Source organism: Loxodonta africana, chromosome 16, assembly GCF_030014295.1.
Source record: "Loxodonta africana isolate mLoxAfr1 chromosome 16, mLoxAfr1.hap2, whole genome shotgun sequence".
In the NCBI taxonomy this organism is placed as follows: Eukaryota; Metazoa; Chordata; class Mammalia; order Proboscidea; family Elephantidae; genus Loxodonta; species Loxodonta africana.
The window spans coordinates 9,513,718-9,531,444 of NC_087357.1; the positions used below are offsets into that span (position 1 = coordinate 9,513,718).

At 41.4% G+C, this 17,727-nt stretch overlaps 1 protein-coding gene across 2 annotated transcripts in view; it reads left to right on the top strand.

Moving 5' to 3' along the window:
• Positions 1-17,727, top strand: part of ADAM12 (ADAM metallopeptidase domain 12) — a 377,170-nt gene that overhangs the window by 33,798 nt on the left and 325,645 nt on the right. For both annotated transcript variants that reach the window (XM_064269188.1, XM_064269189.1), the window contains exon 2: positions 7,728-7,873. In XM_064269188.1, coding sequence (XP_064125258.1) covers positions 7,862-7,873 — 12 coding nt within the window. In that variant the 5' untranslated portion in view covers positions 7,728-7,861. The remainder of the gene's footprint in view (positions 1-7,727; positions 7,874-17,727) is intronic.

Genomic DNA, 17,727 nt, shown 5'->3' on the forward strand with positions numbered 1-17,727 from the left:
CTTCTTGCTCGGTGGCAATAAGGTCCTCTGTCTTTCTGCTTGCTTCTCTCTTTCATATCTCAAAAGAGATTGACGATATGACCCAACCTAATCTTGTAGATTGTGTCCTGACTCATTAACATAACTGCCTCTAACCCTGCCTCATTAACATCATAGAGGTAGAATTTACAACACATAGGAAAATGACATCAGATGACAAAATGGGGAACAATTACACAGTACTGGGAATGGTGGTCCAGCCCAGTTGGCACACATTTTGGATGGACACAGGTCAATCCATGACAACTAGTCATCTCAGATTCCTCTGATACTGAACTGCTCCAGAGCAACACGATGATCCTTGCAAGATTCAAATTAACTTCAAAATTTTTTTATTAAATAGAATTTTTAAATATATTTTTGTTGTTGAAAGTTTGCACAGCAGAACTTAACCTAATTCAACCATGTCTACATGTACAATTCAGTGACATTGATTACATTCTTTGAGTTGTGTAACCATTTTCACTCTCTCTTTCTGAATTGTTCCTCCCCCCTTAACATAAACTTCCTGTTTAATCTTTCAAGTTGCTGTTGACAATTTGATTTCATATAATAGTTCTTTAAAAGAGCACAGTGCTCAAGGAAGACATTCTTTACTAATTAAGCTAAACTAATGTTTGTTTTGGAAGAGCTCTGGTGGCACAGTAGTTAAGTGCTTGACTGATAACTGAAAGGTTAGTGGTTTAAATTTACCAGTTGTTCGACAGGAGAAAGATGTGGCAATCTGCTCCCATAAAGATTATAGCCTTAGAAACCCCATGGGGCGGTTCTACTCTGTTGTGTAGGACCGCTATGACTTGGAATGGACTCGACAGCATACAATAACAACAACGTTGTTTGGTTTAAAGAAGAATTCGGGGGATATTTTTAGTTTAAGGTTTAAAGATTATCTCAGGGCGATAGTTTCAGGGGTTCATCCAGCTTCCATGGCTCCAGGGAGTCTGGAGTCCATGAGAATTTGAAATTCTGTTTCACTTTCCCCCTTTTGATCAGGATTCTCTTACAGAATGTTTGATCAAAACATTCATTAGTGGTAGCTGGGCACCATTTAGTTCTTCTGGTCTCATGGCAAGGGCGGTGGTTGTTCATGGAGACAATTAGCTCCTTCCTCTGTTGCTCAAGGCATATAGAGATCAATTGTACGTTGAATGGCTACACATAAGCTTTTAAGACCCCAGACACTGTGCAGTGAACTAGATGGTAGAACAGAAGCACTAAACACAATATTAGGCCAATCAATTGGGATATGTCATGAAACCATGACCCCAAACCTCCAAACCAAAAAATCAAATCCCATGAGGTGTTTCGTTGTCTGTAAGCAGCCTCAGCGGCTACTCTTTGTTGTTGTTGTTGTTGTATATGACACAACATTTGCCAATTATTAATAGACTTTATTTTTTAGAGTTATTTTAGATTTACAGAAAAATTAACATTGTACAGAAAATTCTCATATACCCCACCCTTAGGTTTCCCTGTTATCTTACATTAGCATGATACAATTAATGAACCAATTTTGATTACCTTGTTTATTGACTAAAGTCTGTACTCATATTTTGTTAGTTATTACCTAATGTCTTTTTTCTGTCCCAGGATCCAACCCAGGATACCACATTACATTTAGTTGTCACGTCTCCTTAGGTTCCTCTTAGCTGTGACAGTTTCTCAGGTTTTCCTTGTTACTGATGACCGTAACAGTTTTGAGGGGGACTGGTCAGGCACGTTGTGGGATGCCTGTCTATTGGAATTTATCTGATGTTTTTCTCATGATTAGACTTGGGTTATGGAATTTGGGGAGTAATAAACAAAAAACACATATTACAGAGATAAAGTGCCATTTTCTTCACATCATGTAAGACTACATACTACCAATGAGATTTACTTCTATTGATGTTGATCTTGATCAGCTGGCTGAGGTGTAGGGTTGGTCAGATTTTTCTACTGTAAAGTTACTCTCTTCAGACCAGCTCTTGCTATTGGTTCTTCTATGAGCTCTTGAGCTATAGTATCTTAAAATTGCATCACTGATTTTCACTCAGGGAACCTGCAGATGAGGCGAAAGAATGACATTGCTAATTGGTTACGATTGCAGATGCAAATCTGAACCAAGGAAGTACTTTTACCCTTCATGGAAGCATTGTACCATTTATTACTCTGAAACGAGGAGCTGCCCAGTCAGTTCTGTAAGATTTTCTTTAGGTCACAGATATCCAGGGCCAAGAAAAATGCCTTATGAGTTTCTCAGGCCCTTTCCTCTGGCTTTTTTGGTAGCTCATGATAACCTCAACTTTTCTTTCACCAGATTTTCAAATGACTGTTTATCTTAATTCGACTTTTGGCGTCTCAGATTGATCTTCTCTCTTAGGTTTCATGTAGGTGTTGGTAATGATTTCTCTTTAAAGCCAGATTTCCAGGTCTGATGTTTGAGTTTTTTCTTGCCTAGTAATCTCATTAGGGTTTATTTCTCCACTGCCTACTGGGTGGCTCAGGTGAATACCAGCAGACACCTATACCCTTGAATTTTGTAATTTTCGGTATGTTGTTGTCATTTTCCCACTTGTAGTGTGGTTTGGTTAGACAGACATTGCCTAAAAGTTTGGAAACTTGGATTCTGATATCCTCCACTGGTTTTATGCATTAAGCTTTATGAAGGCCCATTTACTGAATTGACTCATTTGAGTTTCCTTAACCCAGTAAAAATAGTGAGGGGAGAGAATGTGGCTCCCATTTCATAGAAGGTAGAACGTCAGATGCAGACTTTGAAGGGCTATAAGTTGAGGAGGAATCAGGACCAGGGCCAGGTCTCATGGCTCCAAGATGTTCATTGTCCAGGTATCTCTGAGCTGTCCTAAAAGTCCTCACCCCTGGTGATGTGAAGCCTGGAGATGGGCATCAGGGTGGAATGGACTTGATAACCCAGGCGAGGAAAGGGTGTGTGGAGCAGGACTTACACAGGCACCCAGATTCTGGGTAACCTGGCAGGAGATCGGGAGTCACTTTTAAGGGTATCTTCTTTGCTGACTTTTCTATGACCTTTAAAGCCATTGCTGCAAAGGTTCTTACTTGGGAAACAGAGCTTATTACTACCCTCTTAACCAGCCTTTAGTTGAGTTTGAAGATGACAAACAGACAAGGAGACAGACCAAGTAGGCACACACACAACCCCTGGGAGGCAGAGTTGATCTTTCCAGAAGACAGTTGTGTTAGACACCAGATTATGTAAATGCACTTCTTTCCACTCTCGTGCTGAAGCAAATTGCCATTTTATCAGAAAAGAAGACAGTATGCCAGGTTCCCCAAAGACGAAAAAGCCGGAAATCCCTTCCCCAGTCTGAGTTATCAACATTTTTACCTAGGTAGCTGTGAGTTTTGTTGATGCCCCACTATTATGAAAAACAAAATGTATGCAAACTGTCTATTTTATAAGGTCATATTTTTTATCTGGGTTTCTGGGGCTTGAATATACACATCATTCAAGACGTACTTTTATGGTTTGTCAACAAGATTGCTCCATAAAATCCATTCTGATATCTCACAGCTGTGTATAATTTATTCTGTCTATTTTTTTATCCATGCAGCACAAATAAAATTTTTATTTGCATCATCTAAAAGAAATACCAGTGTATAAATACATAAGCAAAGCTCATAAGACATGATATTCTGACTGCAGATACTGCTTGGGGGGGATATTGTGCGACCAATTAAAAAGTTGAGAGATGGCTTCGTTATCCATGTACACAGATAATAAATACTGTACTCAGCAAATAGTGTAGTTACTCAATCGCTTAAAAAGGTTGTATGACATCCTGCAAGTGCTGGCACAGTCTGCCTCTGAATTCTTCTTGGAATATTTAGAAATAAAAGCCTCTTAGAGGAGGAAGAAAATTAGCCAAAAAGAACTTCTCTTGGATTAAGATGTGGGAATATGTAGGGCAAAAGGGTAGTGTTCAGTTGTTGGATGTTTTGCCTTCAGGAGGCTAAATGCTGTGTCTTTTCTGCCACCAAGCCCAAGAGCTAAGATGTTCTTTGGTTTGTGTAAGCTCAGCCCGATTGCCAAACGGGAGGCCCTGCTATGGCCTCCCTTGCTGTTGCCAGCTGCCCTGAGTTGGCCCTGACTCATGGCAACTTCAACTCACACAACCTCATGCAGAGCAGGATGAAATGCTGCCCAGTCCTGCGCCATCCCCATGATTGGCTGGGGGTTAGACTGTTGTGATCCAAAGGGTTTTCATTGGCTGATTCTTGGAAGTCGATTGTCAGGCCTTTCTTCCTAGTCCGTCTTAGCCTGGAAGCTCTCCTGAAACCTGTTCGGCCTCTTAGCAACACACAAGCCTCCAATGACGGGCAAGTGGTGGCTGCACATGAGGTGCGTTGGCTGGGAATCAAACCCAGCTCTCCTGCGTGGGAGGCGAGAATTCTACCACCAGACCACTGAGGCCTCCCTGCTGCTGTGTGCCATCAAGTCAGTTCCAGCTCATAGCAACCCTCCAGGACAGAGTAGAACTGCTCCATATGGGATTCCTAGGCTATAATCTTTATGGGAGCAGATTGCCAGGTCTTTTCTCCTCCCAAGTTTCCTCAAAGTCAAGGATGTAGAGTTGCCGCCTCTCTTAGTTCCCTGCTGGCCAAGTCATCATGCTGGTTCAGCCAGAAGACCTGGATTTCATCCCCTTCCCTCTTAGACAGACATACAGCTGCTCCACTAAACACACAGACTTTTTCTCCAAGTCTCTGAGGCCTGGGTGCAAATCTTCCAGGCCCTTTGGAGTCTCAGCTGAAATACCTGTCCTCCCTGCTCATGCTGAGTGGGGAGGTGGTACAAGACTCCAGTTCACCAAGAACAGTTTTGGAACCCTTCCTTGGCCTGAGTTAACAGGCCCTTAACAATTGGATTTGCAATTAGCTACTCAATTTAACAACTCACTTGTGTTGGAGACTTAACTCACAGAATTGCCAGGAGCAGCTTATAATCAAGCCGGTTCATTTGTGTAAAAGAAATGTAAATATGCTCACAGCCCTTTTCTGAACAGCGTTGCCCTACTTTTCAGAAGATTAAAATAATGCCCGTGGTAACTGTCAGCGCTTGGCATGGTTTTCAGTGGTGGAGGGCAGAGTTCAGATGGGTCTGTGGTTCCCACTTGGTCATTGCTGGTATTTCAAAGCCTGCGTAATCCGACTCAAGCGGCAGGCCAGCGCCCATGTAAACTCAGCTCAGTTAATTGCACTGAGTGGTTTGGCTCTGCAGGAGCTGTGTAACTACCTCAGAATTGCCTTGTTTCTGTACATTCCAACGTGTGAATTCCACCGAGGGTCCTGAGGAAGAGCCCTGGGACTTGGCAAAGCTGAGAGAGTGATAGTGATGAAACCTGTTGACATTGCTTGAGCAGTTCCCTAGCCCAGATGATGAACTGGGCTCTCGGCATGGTGACCTCCCTGGCCTCACCACACTCTGCCCCATATTATAGAAAAGAAGAGCTGACATACTCTTCCCATGGCTCTTTGAGTAACCAGCAAGGAAGACTCTCCCCAAAAGTAACTCTTATTCCTGCCAGGCTGCCCAGAGCCCTGCTGCCTGGTTAAGCCCTGCCCCATCAAGAGACCCCTCCCGGGCACCACTCCATACCACCTTATCCTTCTTACTAACTTTGTTTGGAAACCATTTTAGATTGACAGGAGAGTTACAGAGACGGTGCCAAGTGTCCCCCTGCTGCTTTGTGGCCAGTGCTGCCCCCTGCAGTGGTTGCGTTTATTTAGTCTGTCTCCCACCGTGGCAGCTTCATCTGTGACCTGCTGTTAGGTGCACGGGACATAGATGAGCTGAGTCTTCTAGGGTGATGTTGTATTTAAGAGGTGAGGGTTCCAGCAGTGTGGACAGAGGGGACTGGCTCCTGGAGGTAATGTCTGTGGACACTTGAGGGATTGGCCTGAAGCAGGAAGAAGGGGCTATTTGAGTGGAAGACATCAGATCCTGAGCACCTAGAACAGTGCCTGTCAGAAGGTGGACAGTTAATAAATACAGGACTTGTTGAATGAATGAGTGAGTGAGTGAGTGAATGAACAAACAGTTGGGCAAACAACTGGACCAAGGATCACAGCTAACCTATGGTCAAGATGGTGCTGATGCTCCTGCAGCTCTTACTGTAAAGTCGTGGCTTCTAGTAATGCCACACACCCTCTTGAACACACCAGAGGGCATGAACTCAAGCCATGGGAGGAGGTCCCTTTATTCAGGAACTCCATGCTGCCAATGGCTGCCACCTCTGCAGCCAGGGGAAGGACTTCTGGTGTCTTCCATTCAAACAGCCCATTCTTTCCTCCTCCAGCCAGCCCTCCGCTAATCCCACAGCCCCCTGTGTTCACATTATCAGAACCCTCATCTCTTGAATCCAGGTTCATCCCGGAAGTCTCAGCTCATCTCAGCCCTGAGCATCATACACTCTCACCTCCTTCCTCAGCCTGTTCCCACAGCCTTGTCCTCTTCCTCCCCACATGCCAAGCAGCCCAGCTAACCCCTTCTGCCACCAGCCATGTCTCTAGCTTTCGGTTCACCCCTGGTCCTGTTCCCTCGGTCATCAATCGCAGGGTGTTTTAAATGCTTTGTGACTGCTTGAGAATCTTCTGGAGAGGCTGTGTCAGCCCGTGAATACCCGAGCAGTAATCCTTTTGTAACCTAAATATAACTGCAGACTTCCACATCGAAAATGATAAAATGGTGTGGGTTTAAAGGTATTTGGGGAACTGTAAAATGTCTAGGATTAAAATTTCAATACCATTTGTGCCCAATAAATGCAAACTCTTTAGTAACTTAAAACTGTGCTATTATGACTCAGATCTGAAAATTACAAGTACTGGATGAAGAAATGGGAATAACGTGTGAGGGAAAGGGACCATCTTTTACCTTGAGGGGCATAGTGTGGTCACCCCAAATAGCAGGAGCATGACCTCATTGGCAAAAGGCCCAGAGAAATGACCGTATTTGTGAAGAAAACGATAAACTCTCCAGAAGGGAAGAATGTTCCACTTGCCTTTAGGATTGTTTATGGGGATGGGCGAAGTTGGACCTGTGTAGGTTTATTAACTTGTCCGACAGACAAAACACCGAGAAACAAGATCATATAATAGTTTATTGAATGACTTTTTTTTTCTCTTTACATAAACCAGTCTAGTCAGTCTGAACTGGCAAGTTAATTTTGTCTATAGAGTCACTTACTGAAGCATATAAAATTAGGTCCTGTAAGTACAGAGGGGAAAACTGGCATTGTGTTTAACAGACTCACGGTGACTTAAGTAAATGGGTATTTAGTCTTAAGGCACGAAGTCCCTAAGACTTTTAATAGTGAGCTGATCTGAGGTAAAAGCATCAGTTTATCGTTTGAAGAATTCACTGTTTGGGCATTTTGTTGCTTTTTGAAGTGAATTATCTACGTCGACTATGATAGTAACTCAGCACAGGCTGAAAGTCTTGAAGGAAAACAAAGAACTTCTTTTTCTTCCTTTAAGTTACAAAGTTTTATAACTAAATTCACCGAGAACTCATCAGTTTTAACACTTATGTGATTTAATACATTATAGTGTTTCTCCGGGTTTATTCAGTTTCCGAATAGTTTCCCTGAATCATTTATATAATAAGCTTTGGATGCCGACCTCTTCCCCCTGGAATGAAAAGCTGACCTGTTTTCCTTTTGATCCAGGGGTGAGCGTGGGAAGTAAATTACTGCCTTCCGTGCAGCCGACCCAAAGGAGGGACCAGAAAGAAGCTTACCAAGTCGTCAGCGCCTCCCTTTTGAACAGAGACTTCGGAGACTTCGGGGACCCCACAAAGGGCATGGACTCAAAGGTCAGGCTTTTTCTCCTCCACTTTAAGACCACTAAAGTTTTGAAATCACACTGTCTTCATATTCTTTTATTCAAGTTTTCTCTTTACTCATTTTAATGCTAACTTTATCCTCCACGCAAGCTTTATGCCTAAGAAGATAAAACACAAACCAATTTTGACATAGCAGTTCTGCTGATTATTCTCACCTACTGAAAGTTATTTCCCTACCGAACAGCCATGATGACCTTCTCAGATATGCAACTTCTGTGTTTTGCTTGAGTGCCAGGCATTTTTCTATATCCACGTATATTTCATCAACATTTTTTACTTTTATTGATCGATTATTGGTAGAAATGGTTTTACGCGTCTTTATAAAAAGTGTTTATAATAAGTTTTCATGCAGTTTTAGACTCTGGTTTACTTTGACACGTTTGCTTTGAGCCTCGTGTGATGTAAGCGAATAATAGAAAAATAATTGAAGCTCAGTGATTCAATGTACTATTTAGATGAGTGTTTTCTGCCAAATCGACATGTCTTTCTTAAATTTCAGGACTTGTAGGAAAACTGGGAAGTGATATAATCCATAGAAATATGAGCTCTTGGGGGAGATCATACAGATGGCTTTGTCCTTGTGTTATGGGGAAGTATTTTTAGATCATTTTTCGTAATTGGAAACATATTTTTTAAAAGAGCAGTTGAGATTGCAAAAAATCCCCTGAAGCTTTCTAGAAGGGTTGCAGTAGATCACCTTCATGTGAGTAATGATATCATGATCTATTGTTAACTTATTTTCCAGAGAGGTATGCAATTTCAACTATTAAAGTTTTTTTTTTGTTTGTTTATTAAGAAAGGTTGGTGATGTAATTATAGGATCCAAATGCCAAGTCTGCACTTCTAAAATATTTCTGTTTCATGGAGACTGTTGCAAATTAAATATACGAAGTAGAAGTCAAGCTTGGTAGTATTGATGGTGTTTCCTGGAAGAAAAACAGTACATATTAAAGAAAACCTCATGCCATTATTCTGCAAAATAGGAGCAATCTGATAGATGGGGGAAAAGGGGAACCAAGCGTTTTTTTTTTTTTAAATAATTTTTATTGTGCTTTAAGTGAAAGTTTACAAATCAAGTCAGTCTGTCACATATAAGCTTATGTACACCTTACTACATACTCGCATTTACTCTCCCCTTTATGAGCCAGCCCGCTCCCTCCTTCCAGTCTCTCCTTTCGTGACTGTTTTGCCAGTTTCTAACCATCTCTTCTCTCCCATCTCCCCTCCAGACAGGAGATGCCAATACAGTCTCAAGTGTGCACCTGATACAAGTAGCTCACTCTTCATCAGCATCTCTCTCCAACCTATTGTCCAGTCCCTTCCATGTCTGATGAGTAGCCTTCGGGAATGTTTCCTGTCCCGGGCCAACAGAAGGTTTGGGGACCATGACCGCCAGGATTCTTCTAGTCTCAGTCAGACCATTAAGTCTGGTCTTTTCATGAGAATTTGGGGTCTGCATCCCACTGATCTCCTGCTCCCTCAGGAGTTCTCTGTTGCGCTCCCTGTCAGGGCAGTCATCGGTTGTGGCCGGGCACCATCTAGTTCTTCTCGTCTCAGGATGATGTAAGTCTCTAGTTCATGTGGCCCTTTCTGTCCTGGGCTCTTAGTTATCATGTGACCTTGGTGTTCTTCATTCTCCTTTGATCCAGGTGGGTTGAGACCAATTGATGCATCTTAGATGGCCACTTGTTAGCATTTAAGACCCCAGACGCCACTGTTCAAAGTGGGATGCAGAATGTTTTCATAATAGTTTATTATGCCAATTGACTTAGAAGTCCCTTTAAGCCATAGTCCCTAAACGCCCACCCTTGCTCCGCTGACCTTCAAAGCATTCAGTTTATTCAGGAAACTTCTTTGCTTTTGGTCCAGTCCAGTTGAGCTGACCTTCCCTGTATTGAGTATTGTCCTTCCCTTCACCTAAGGTATTCCTTATCTACTAACTAAAAAAAACTAACTAATCAGTTTAAATAACCCTCTCCCACCCTCCCTCCCTCTCCCCTCTTGTAACCACAAAAGAATGTGTTCTTCTCAGTTAATACTATTTCTCAAGAACTTATAATAGTGGTCTTATACAGTATTTGTCCTTTTGCATCTGACTAATTTCACTCAGCATAATGCCTTCCAGGTTCCTCCATGTTATGAAATGTTTCACAGATTCCTCACTGTTCTTTATTGATGCGTAGTATTCCATTGTGTGAATATACCATAATTTATTTAACCATTCATCTGTTGATGGGCACCTTGGTTGCTTCCAGCTTTTTGCTATTGTAAACAGTGCTGCAGTAAACATGGGTGTGCATATATCTGTTCGTGTGAAGGCTCTTATTTCTCTAGGGTATATTCCCAGGAGTGGGATTTCTGGGTTGTATGGTAGTTCTATTTCTAACTTTTTAAGAAAATGCCAGGTAGATTTCCAAAGTGGTTGTACCATTTTACATTCCCACCAGCAGTGTATAAGAGTTCCAATCTCTCCACAGCCTCTCCAACATTTGTTATTTTGTGTTTTTTTGGATTAATGCCAGCCTTGTTGGAGTGAGATGGAATCTCATCGTAGTTTTAATTTGCATTTCTCTAATGGCTAATGATCGAGAGCATTTTCTCATGTATCTGTTAGCTGTCTGAATATCTTCTTTAGTGAAGTGCGTGTTCATATCCTTTGCCCACTTTTTGATTGGGTTGTTTGTCTTTTTGTGGTTGAGCTTTAACAGAATCATGTAGATTTTAGAGATCAGGCGCTGGTCGGAGATGTCATAGCTGAAAATTTTTTCCCAATCCGTACGTGGTCTTTTTACTCTTTTGGTGAAGTCTTTAGATGAGCATAGGTGTTTAATTTTTAGGAGCTCCCAGTTATCTGGTTTCTCTTCGTCCTTTTTAGTAATGTTTTGTATTCTGTTTGTGCCTTGTATTAGGGCTGCTAATGTTGTCCCTATTTTTTCTTCCATGATCTTTATCGTTTTAGTCTTTATGTTTAGGTCTTTGATCCACTTGGAGTTAGTTTTTGTGCATGGTGTGAGGTACGGGTCCTGTTTCATTTTTTTGCAAATGGATATCCAGTTATGCCAGCACCATTTGTTAAAAAGACTATCTTTTCCCCCAATTAACTGACACTGGTCCTTTGTCAAGTATCAGCTGCTCATATGTGGATGGATTTATATCTGGGTTCTCAATTCTGTTCCACTGGTCTATGTGTCTGTTGTTGTACCAGTACCAGGCTGTTTGGACTACTGTGGCTGTATAATAGGTTCTGAAATCAGGTAGAGTGAGGACTCCCACTTTCTTCTTCTTTTTCAGTAGTGCTTTACTTATCCAGGGCGTCTTTCCCTTCCATATGAAGTTGGTGATTTGTTTCTCTATCACATTAAAAAGTGTCATTGGAATTTGGATCGGAAGTGCATTGTATGTATAGATGGCTTTTGGTAGAATAGACATTTTTACTATGTTAAGTCGTCCTATCCATGAGCAAGGTATGTTTTTCCACTTATGTAGGTCCCTTTTAGTTTCTTGCACTAGTACTTTTCTTTGTATAGGTCTTTTACATCTTTGGTAAGATTGATTCCTAAGTATTTTATCTTCTTGGGGGCTACTGTAGATGGTATTGATTTGGTTATTTCCTCTTCGATATTCTTTTTGTTGATGTAGAGGAATCCAAGTAATTTTTGTATGTTTATCTTAACCTGAGACTCTGCCAAACTCTTCTATTAGTTTCAGTAGTTTTCTAGAGGATTCCTTAGGCATTTCTGTGTATAAGATCATGTCATGTGCAAATAGAGATAATTTTACTTCCTCCTTGCCAATCCGGATGCCCTTTATTTCTCTGTCTAGCCTAATTGCTCTGGCTAGGACCTCTAGCACAAAGTTGAATAAGAGCGGTGATAAAGGGCATCCTTGTCTGGTTCCCGTTCTCAAGGGAAGTGCTTTCAGGCTCTCTCCATTTAGAATGATGTTGGCTGTTGGCTTTGTATGGATGCCCTTTATTATGTTGAGGAATTTTCCTTCAATTCCTATTTTGCTGAGAGTTTTTATCATGAATGGGTGTTGGACTTTGTCAAATGCCTTTTCTGCATCAATTGATAAGATCATGTGGTTTTTGTCTTTTGTTTTATTTGTATGTAAGGTGGATTACATTAATGGTTTTTCTAATATTAAACCAACCTTGTATACCTGGTATAAATCCCACTGGGTCATAGTGGATTATTTTTTTGATATGTTTTTGAATTCTATTGGCTAGAATTTTGTTGAGGAGTTTTGCACCTATGTTCATGAGGGATATAGGTCTGTAATTTTCTTTTTTTGTGATGTCTTTACCGGGTTTGGGTATCAGAGATATGGTGGCTTCATAGACTGAGTTAGGTAGTATTCCATCATTTTTTATGCTTTAAATACCTTTAGTAGTAGTGGTGTTAACTCTTCTCTGAAAGTTTGGTAGAACTCTGCAGTGAAGCCGTCCGGGCTAGGGCTTTTTTGTTGGGAGTTTTTTGATTACCTTTTCAATCTCTTCTTTTGTTATGGGCCTATTTAGTTGTTCTACTTCTGATTGTGTTAGTTTAGGTAGATAGTGTTTTTCCAGGAATTCATCCATTTCTTCTAGGTTTGCAAATTTGTTAGAGTACAATTTTTCATAATAATCTGATATGATTCTTTTAATTTCAGTTGGGTCTGTTGTGATATGGCCCATCTCGTTTCTTATTTGGGTTATTTGTTTCCTTTCCTGTATTTCTTTAGTCAGTCTGGCCAATGGTTTATCAATTTTGTTAATTTTTTCAAAGAACCAGCTTTTGGCTTTGTTAATTCTTTCAATTGTTTTTCTGTTCTCTATTTCAGTTAGTTCAGCTCTACTTTTTATTATTTGTTTTCTTCTGGTGCCTGATGGATTCTTTTGTTGCTCGCCTTCTATTTGTTCAAGTTGTAGGGACAGTTCTCTGATTTTGGCTCTTTCTTCTTTTTGTATGTGTGCATTTATCGATATAAATTGACCTCTGAGCACTGCTTTTGCTGTGTCCCAGAGGTTTTGATAGGAAGTGTTTTCATTCTCGTTGCGTTCTATGAATTTCTTTATTCCCTCCTTAATGTCTTCTATAACTTGGTCTTTTTTTAGCAGGGTATTGTTCAGTTTCCAACTATTTGATTTCTTTTCCCTAATTTTTCTGTTATTGATTTGCACTTTTACGGCCTTGTGGTCTGAGAAGATGCTTTGTAATATTTCGATGTTTTGGATTCTGCAAGGGTTGGTTTTATGACCTAATATGTGGTCTATTCTAGAGAATGTTCCATGTGCGCTAGAAAAAAAAGTATACTTTGCAGCAGTTGGGTGGAGTGTTCTGTATAAGTCAATGAGGTCAAGTTGCTTGATTGTAGCAATTGGGTCTTCCGTGTCTCTATTGAGGTTCTTACTGGATGTCCTGTCCTTTTCCGAAAGTGGTGTGTTGAAGTCTCCTACTATAATTGTGGAGGTGTCTATCTCACTTTTCAGTTCTGTTAAAGTTTGTTTTATGTATCGTGCAGCCCTGTCATTGGGTGCATAAATATTTAATATGGTTATATCTTCCTGGTCAATTGTCCCTTTAATCATTATGTAGTGTCCTTCTTTATCCTTTCTGGTGGATTTAACTTTGAAGTCTATTTTGTCAGAAATTAATATTGCTACTGCTGCTCCTTTTTGATTGTTGTTTGCTTGATATATTTTTCCATCCTTTGAGTTTTAGTTTGTTTGTGTCTCTAAGTCTAAAGTGTGTCTCTTGTAGGCAGCATATGGACGGGTCGTGTTTCTTTATCCAGTCTGAGACTGTCTCTTTATTGGTGCATTTAGTCTATTTACATTCAGCGTAATTATAGATAAGTATGTGTTTAGTGCTGTCATTTTGATTGCTTTTTGTGTGTGTTGTTGGCAATTTCATTTTTCCACTTACTTTTTTGTGCTGAGATGTTTTTCTTTGTAAATTGTGTGTTCCTCATTTTCATAGTAGTCAAATTTATGCTTGCTGAGTCGTTATGTTTTTCTTGGTTTTTATTTTGAGTTATGAAATTGTTAGACCTCTTTGTTGTTACCTTAATATTTACCCCTATTTTTCTAAGTAAAAACCTAACTTGTATTGTCCTATATCGCCTTGTTTTCCTCTCCATATGGCAGTTCTATGCCTCGTGTATTTAGTCCCTCTTTTTGATTATTGTGATCTTTTACACCATGACTTCAATGATTCCCTGTTTTGAGCATTTTTTTCTTTTTAAAATTAATTTTAATTTCTTTTTGTGATTTCCTTATTTGAGTTGATGTCAGGATGTTCTGTTCTGTGACCTTGTGTTGTGTTGTTATCTGATGTTATTGATCTTCTGACCAAACAATTTCCTTTAGTATTTCTTGCAGCTTTGTTTTTGGTTTTTGCAAATTCTCTAAGCTTGTGTTTATCTGTAAATGTTTTAATTTCACCTTCATATTTGAGAGAGAGTTTTGCTGGATAATTGGTCCTTGGCTGGCAGTTTTTCTCCTTCAGTGCTCTATGTATGTCATCCAATTGCCTTCTTGACTGCATGGTTTCCGCTGAGTAGTCTGAACTTATTGATTCTCCTTTGTAGGAGACCTTTCTTTTATCCCTGGCTGCTTTTAAAATTTTCTCTTTATCTTTGATTTTGGTAAGTTTGATGATAACGTCTTGGTGATTTTCTTTTTGGATCGATCTTACATGGGGTTCAATGAGCATCTTGCATAGATACCCTTTCATCTTTCATGATGGCAGGGAAGTTTTCTGCCAACAGATCTTCACCTGTTCTCTCTGTATTTTCTGTCATCCCTCCTTGTTCTGGAACTCCAGTCACAGGCAAGTTATTCTTCTTGATAGTGTCCCACATGATTCTTAGGGTTTCTTCATTTTTTTTAATTCTTTTATCTGATTTTTCTTCAACTATATTGGTGTCAATTGTCTTTTCCTCCAGCTCCCGCACTCTGCATTCCAATTGCTCGATTCTTCTCCTCGGACTTCCTATTGAGTTGTCTAATTCTGTAATTTTACTGTTAATCTTTTGGATTTCTGAATGCTGTCTCTCTATGGATTGTTGCAGCTTATTAATTTTTCTACTGTGTTCTTGAATAATCTTTTTGGTTTCTTCAACTGCTTTATCAGTGTGTTCCTTGGCTTTTTCTGTAGATTGTGTTATTTCATTTCTGAGGTCATCCCTGATGTCTTGAAGCATTCTGTAAATTAGTTTTTTATTTTCTGTATCTGACAATTCCAGGATTGTATCTTCATTTGGGAAAGATTTTGATTCTTTAATCTGGGGAGTTGTAGAAGCAATCATGGTCTGCTTCTTTATGTGGTTTGATATTGACTGCTGTCTCAGAGCCATCTATAAGATATTTTAATGATTTATTTCATATTTGCTTACTGAATCTTATCTTGTTTTGTTTTCTTTCAGTATAGGTAAATGGGCTACTAGATTGTGCTGTCTTGATTGTTGTAGCCTTTGAATCACTTATGTCCTCTTATCAGCTGGTTTGGGCCATTACCAGAAATATAAGGCTAAGAACCCATTCACTATTCTTGAGTAGAATCTGATTTTGGGTCACTGAGTATGTGGGGTAGACTGTCACCTATTCGCTTAGAGGAGTAGTGGTGATAATTGTGTGCACCAGATTCTAGTAGCAGCAGGGGGTCACATTCCAAGCGGGGGGCAAGATGCTGACAGGCTTCCCCCAAGTGCCAGTGAGGAAGGTGTGTCTCTATTCCTAAAGCACTTTGGTGGGTGGGCTCTGCAGCTGTACCTTAGGCACCCAATGCATGTACCTCTACACATTGGTAGATGTCACTATCCTCAGACCCCTATGGCAGGAGGTTAGGTGGTTTGGGTGGAGCTTTAGCCCTCAGTTCCCCGTTGTGGGTCAGTGAGGGCTCTGTTTAATAGGTAGAAATATCAGACCTGGGAAACTTGTCTTTCCAGTAATCCGCTAAAACAGTAACAGTCAGATCACTATCAGAATTGCCTTTGCATTATAAAAGCCACCTGGTTCCCTGTAGGGATGAAAGCCCAGGACTGTGGATCTCACATGCTTGGCTGGAGCTGTTTCTGTATTTTTAGTCCAGTTTCGGGAAGTCAGGGAAGGATTCTTGGTCTCTGGGTTTTTTGTAGCTGCTTCTCTCAGGCCAGGAGAATGGGTTAGGAAAAGACAAAAAAAAAAAAAACACGCAGAGCACTTCACTCTCTGGCCCGGGAAATTCCAATGTTAATGAAGCCTCCTGGGAAGGGGAGGGGAGGGATCAGTTAGATAGGAGAGAGTAGCACCCCAGCATATAGACAAAGTTACTTATCTTGCTTGGTGAAGACTGTTTTATCTGAGATTCCCGAGGGGTGTGTAGCCTGTGTGCGTTGGCTGGGTCGAGATTGCCCCTGAGGGTCAGGCCAATGTCCTGTGCATGTGCTGTCTCAGAAGCCGTGGTCAGTTCCTCTGCTCCCGATCCAAAACCCAGCGCCAACGTTCCCCAGCTGGGATGCCACACTCCAGGCTCCAAAAGCAGTCGCTGCCTCCTGGTGACTTTTCCTCCTGCCAACCGTGTCGCTGCACTGCCTGCGTGCGCTGGCTGGGCTTCCCTGGAGGTCACTTCAGGGAGCTAGGGCAGCGTCCTGTGTTCGCGCCGTCTCAGGGTGCCATGCTCAGCTCCCCGGTGCCCAGTCCGAAGCCCGGCGCCAAGGTTTTCTGACTGGGACGCTGGCTTCAGGCTCCGTAAACAGTCGCTGCTTCCCCGTGGTTGCTTGTTCTCTCATTAGCCGCATCGGTGTGCAGCCTGCTTGCGCTGGCTGAGTGTCTATGGAGGTTACCCCAGCGGCTAGGGGTTAGGGCTGTGTCCCGTGCCTCCCCCACCTCAGCAAGCTGCTCTCAGCCCCGGCACTCGGCACCAGGGAACCGCAAGGGCTCAAGGCTGTGGAGCGGGTCGTGGATTCCAGAAGCTGTCACTGGTTCAGGGAGTGGCTTTTCGCTCCCCTGTCACTCAGGTCAACTCTTTAGATCTGTGTTTGATGGTCAGGGTTTGTAGATTGTCATGTATGTGATCGATTCACTTATTTTTCCACGTCTTTGTTGCAAGTGGGATCCGAGGTAGTGTCTACCTAGTCAGCCATCTTGGCCCCGCCTCCCAGTGTTTTTTTTTTTTTTTAAGAAAAGAAAGTATGTCTATTTAAAATATATATGGCTATTAATAATATAAGATATGGAACAATCTAATGTTTCTTGGGTGGTAGAAGTTATAATGGGGCCTGGTTTAGGTAGGGTTGCCCGATTTACAAATAAAAATGCAAGATGCCCAGTTAAATTTGGGTTTCTGATAAGGAATGATTTTTTTTTTTTTTTGGTAGTATGAGTATATCCCATACAATATTTGGGGCATACTTACACACACACACAAATGTTGTTTATGAGAAATCCAAATTTAACTAGACAATCCTATACTTTGTCTGGCAACCTGACCTGTGGGCTTCCCAACTGAGGGGTTTATGGGTCCTCCACTGGGACGGACAGTTAGATTTCTCCAGCTTTGTCCTGAGTTCCCCCCAGCCAGCTCACACACATCGCAAGGATGCTAGTGGAGGAGCCAGTCACATCTACTGACCAAGCTTACTGCCTGATGGGTATGGGTCACCAGCACCGTTTTTGTAGAAAGCCAGGAAAAACCATTATTGTTTGATAGATGCGCCAACTCCCCTGGGATTCTGCCTCCAAAACTAGAACCATGTGGGTAGTAGGCACACCCCTACTGCACTACAGTAACTCTGAGTTGCCAATGTTATTTAAGGGAATAGGGACCCAGGCATGTTAGGGAACAGCATCTTGCACTGTCATG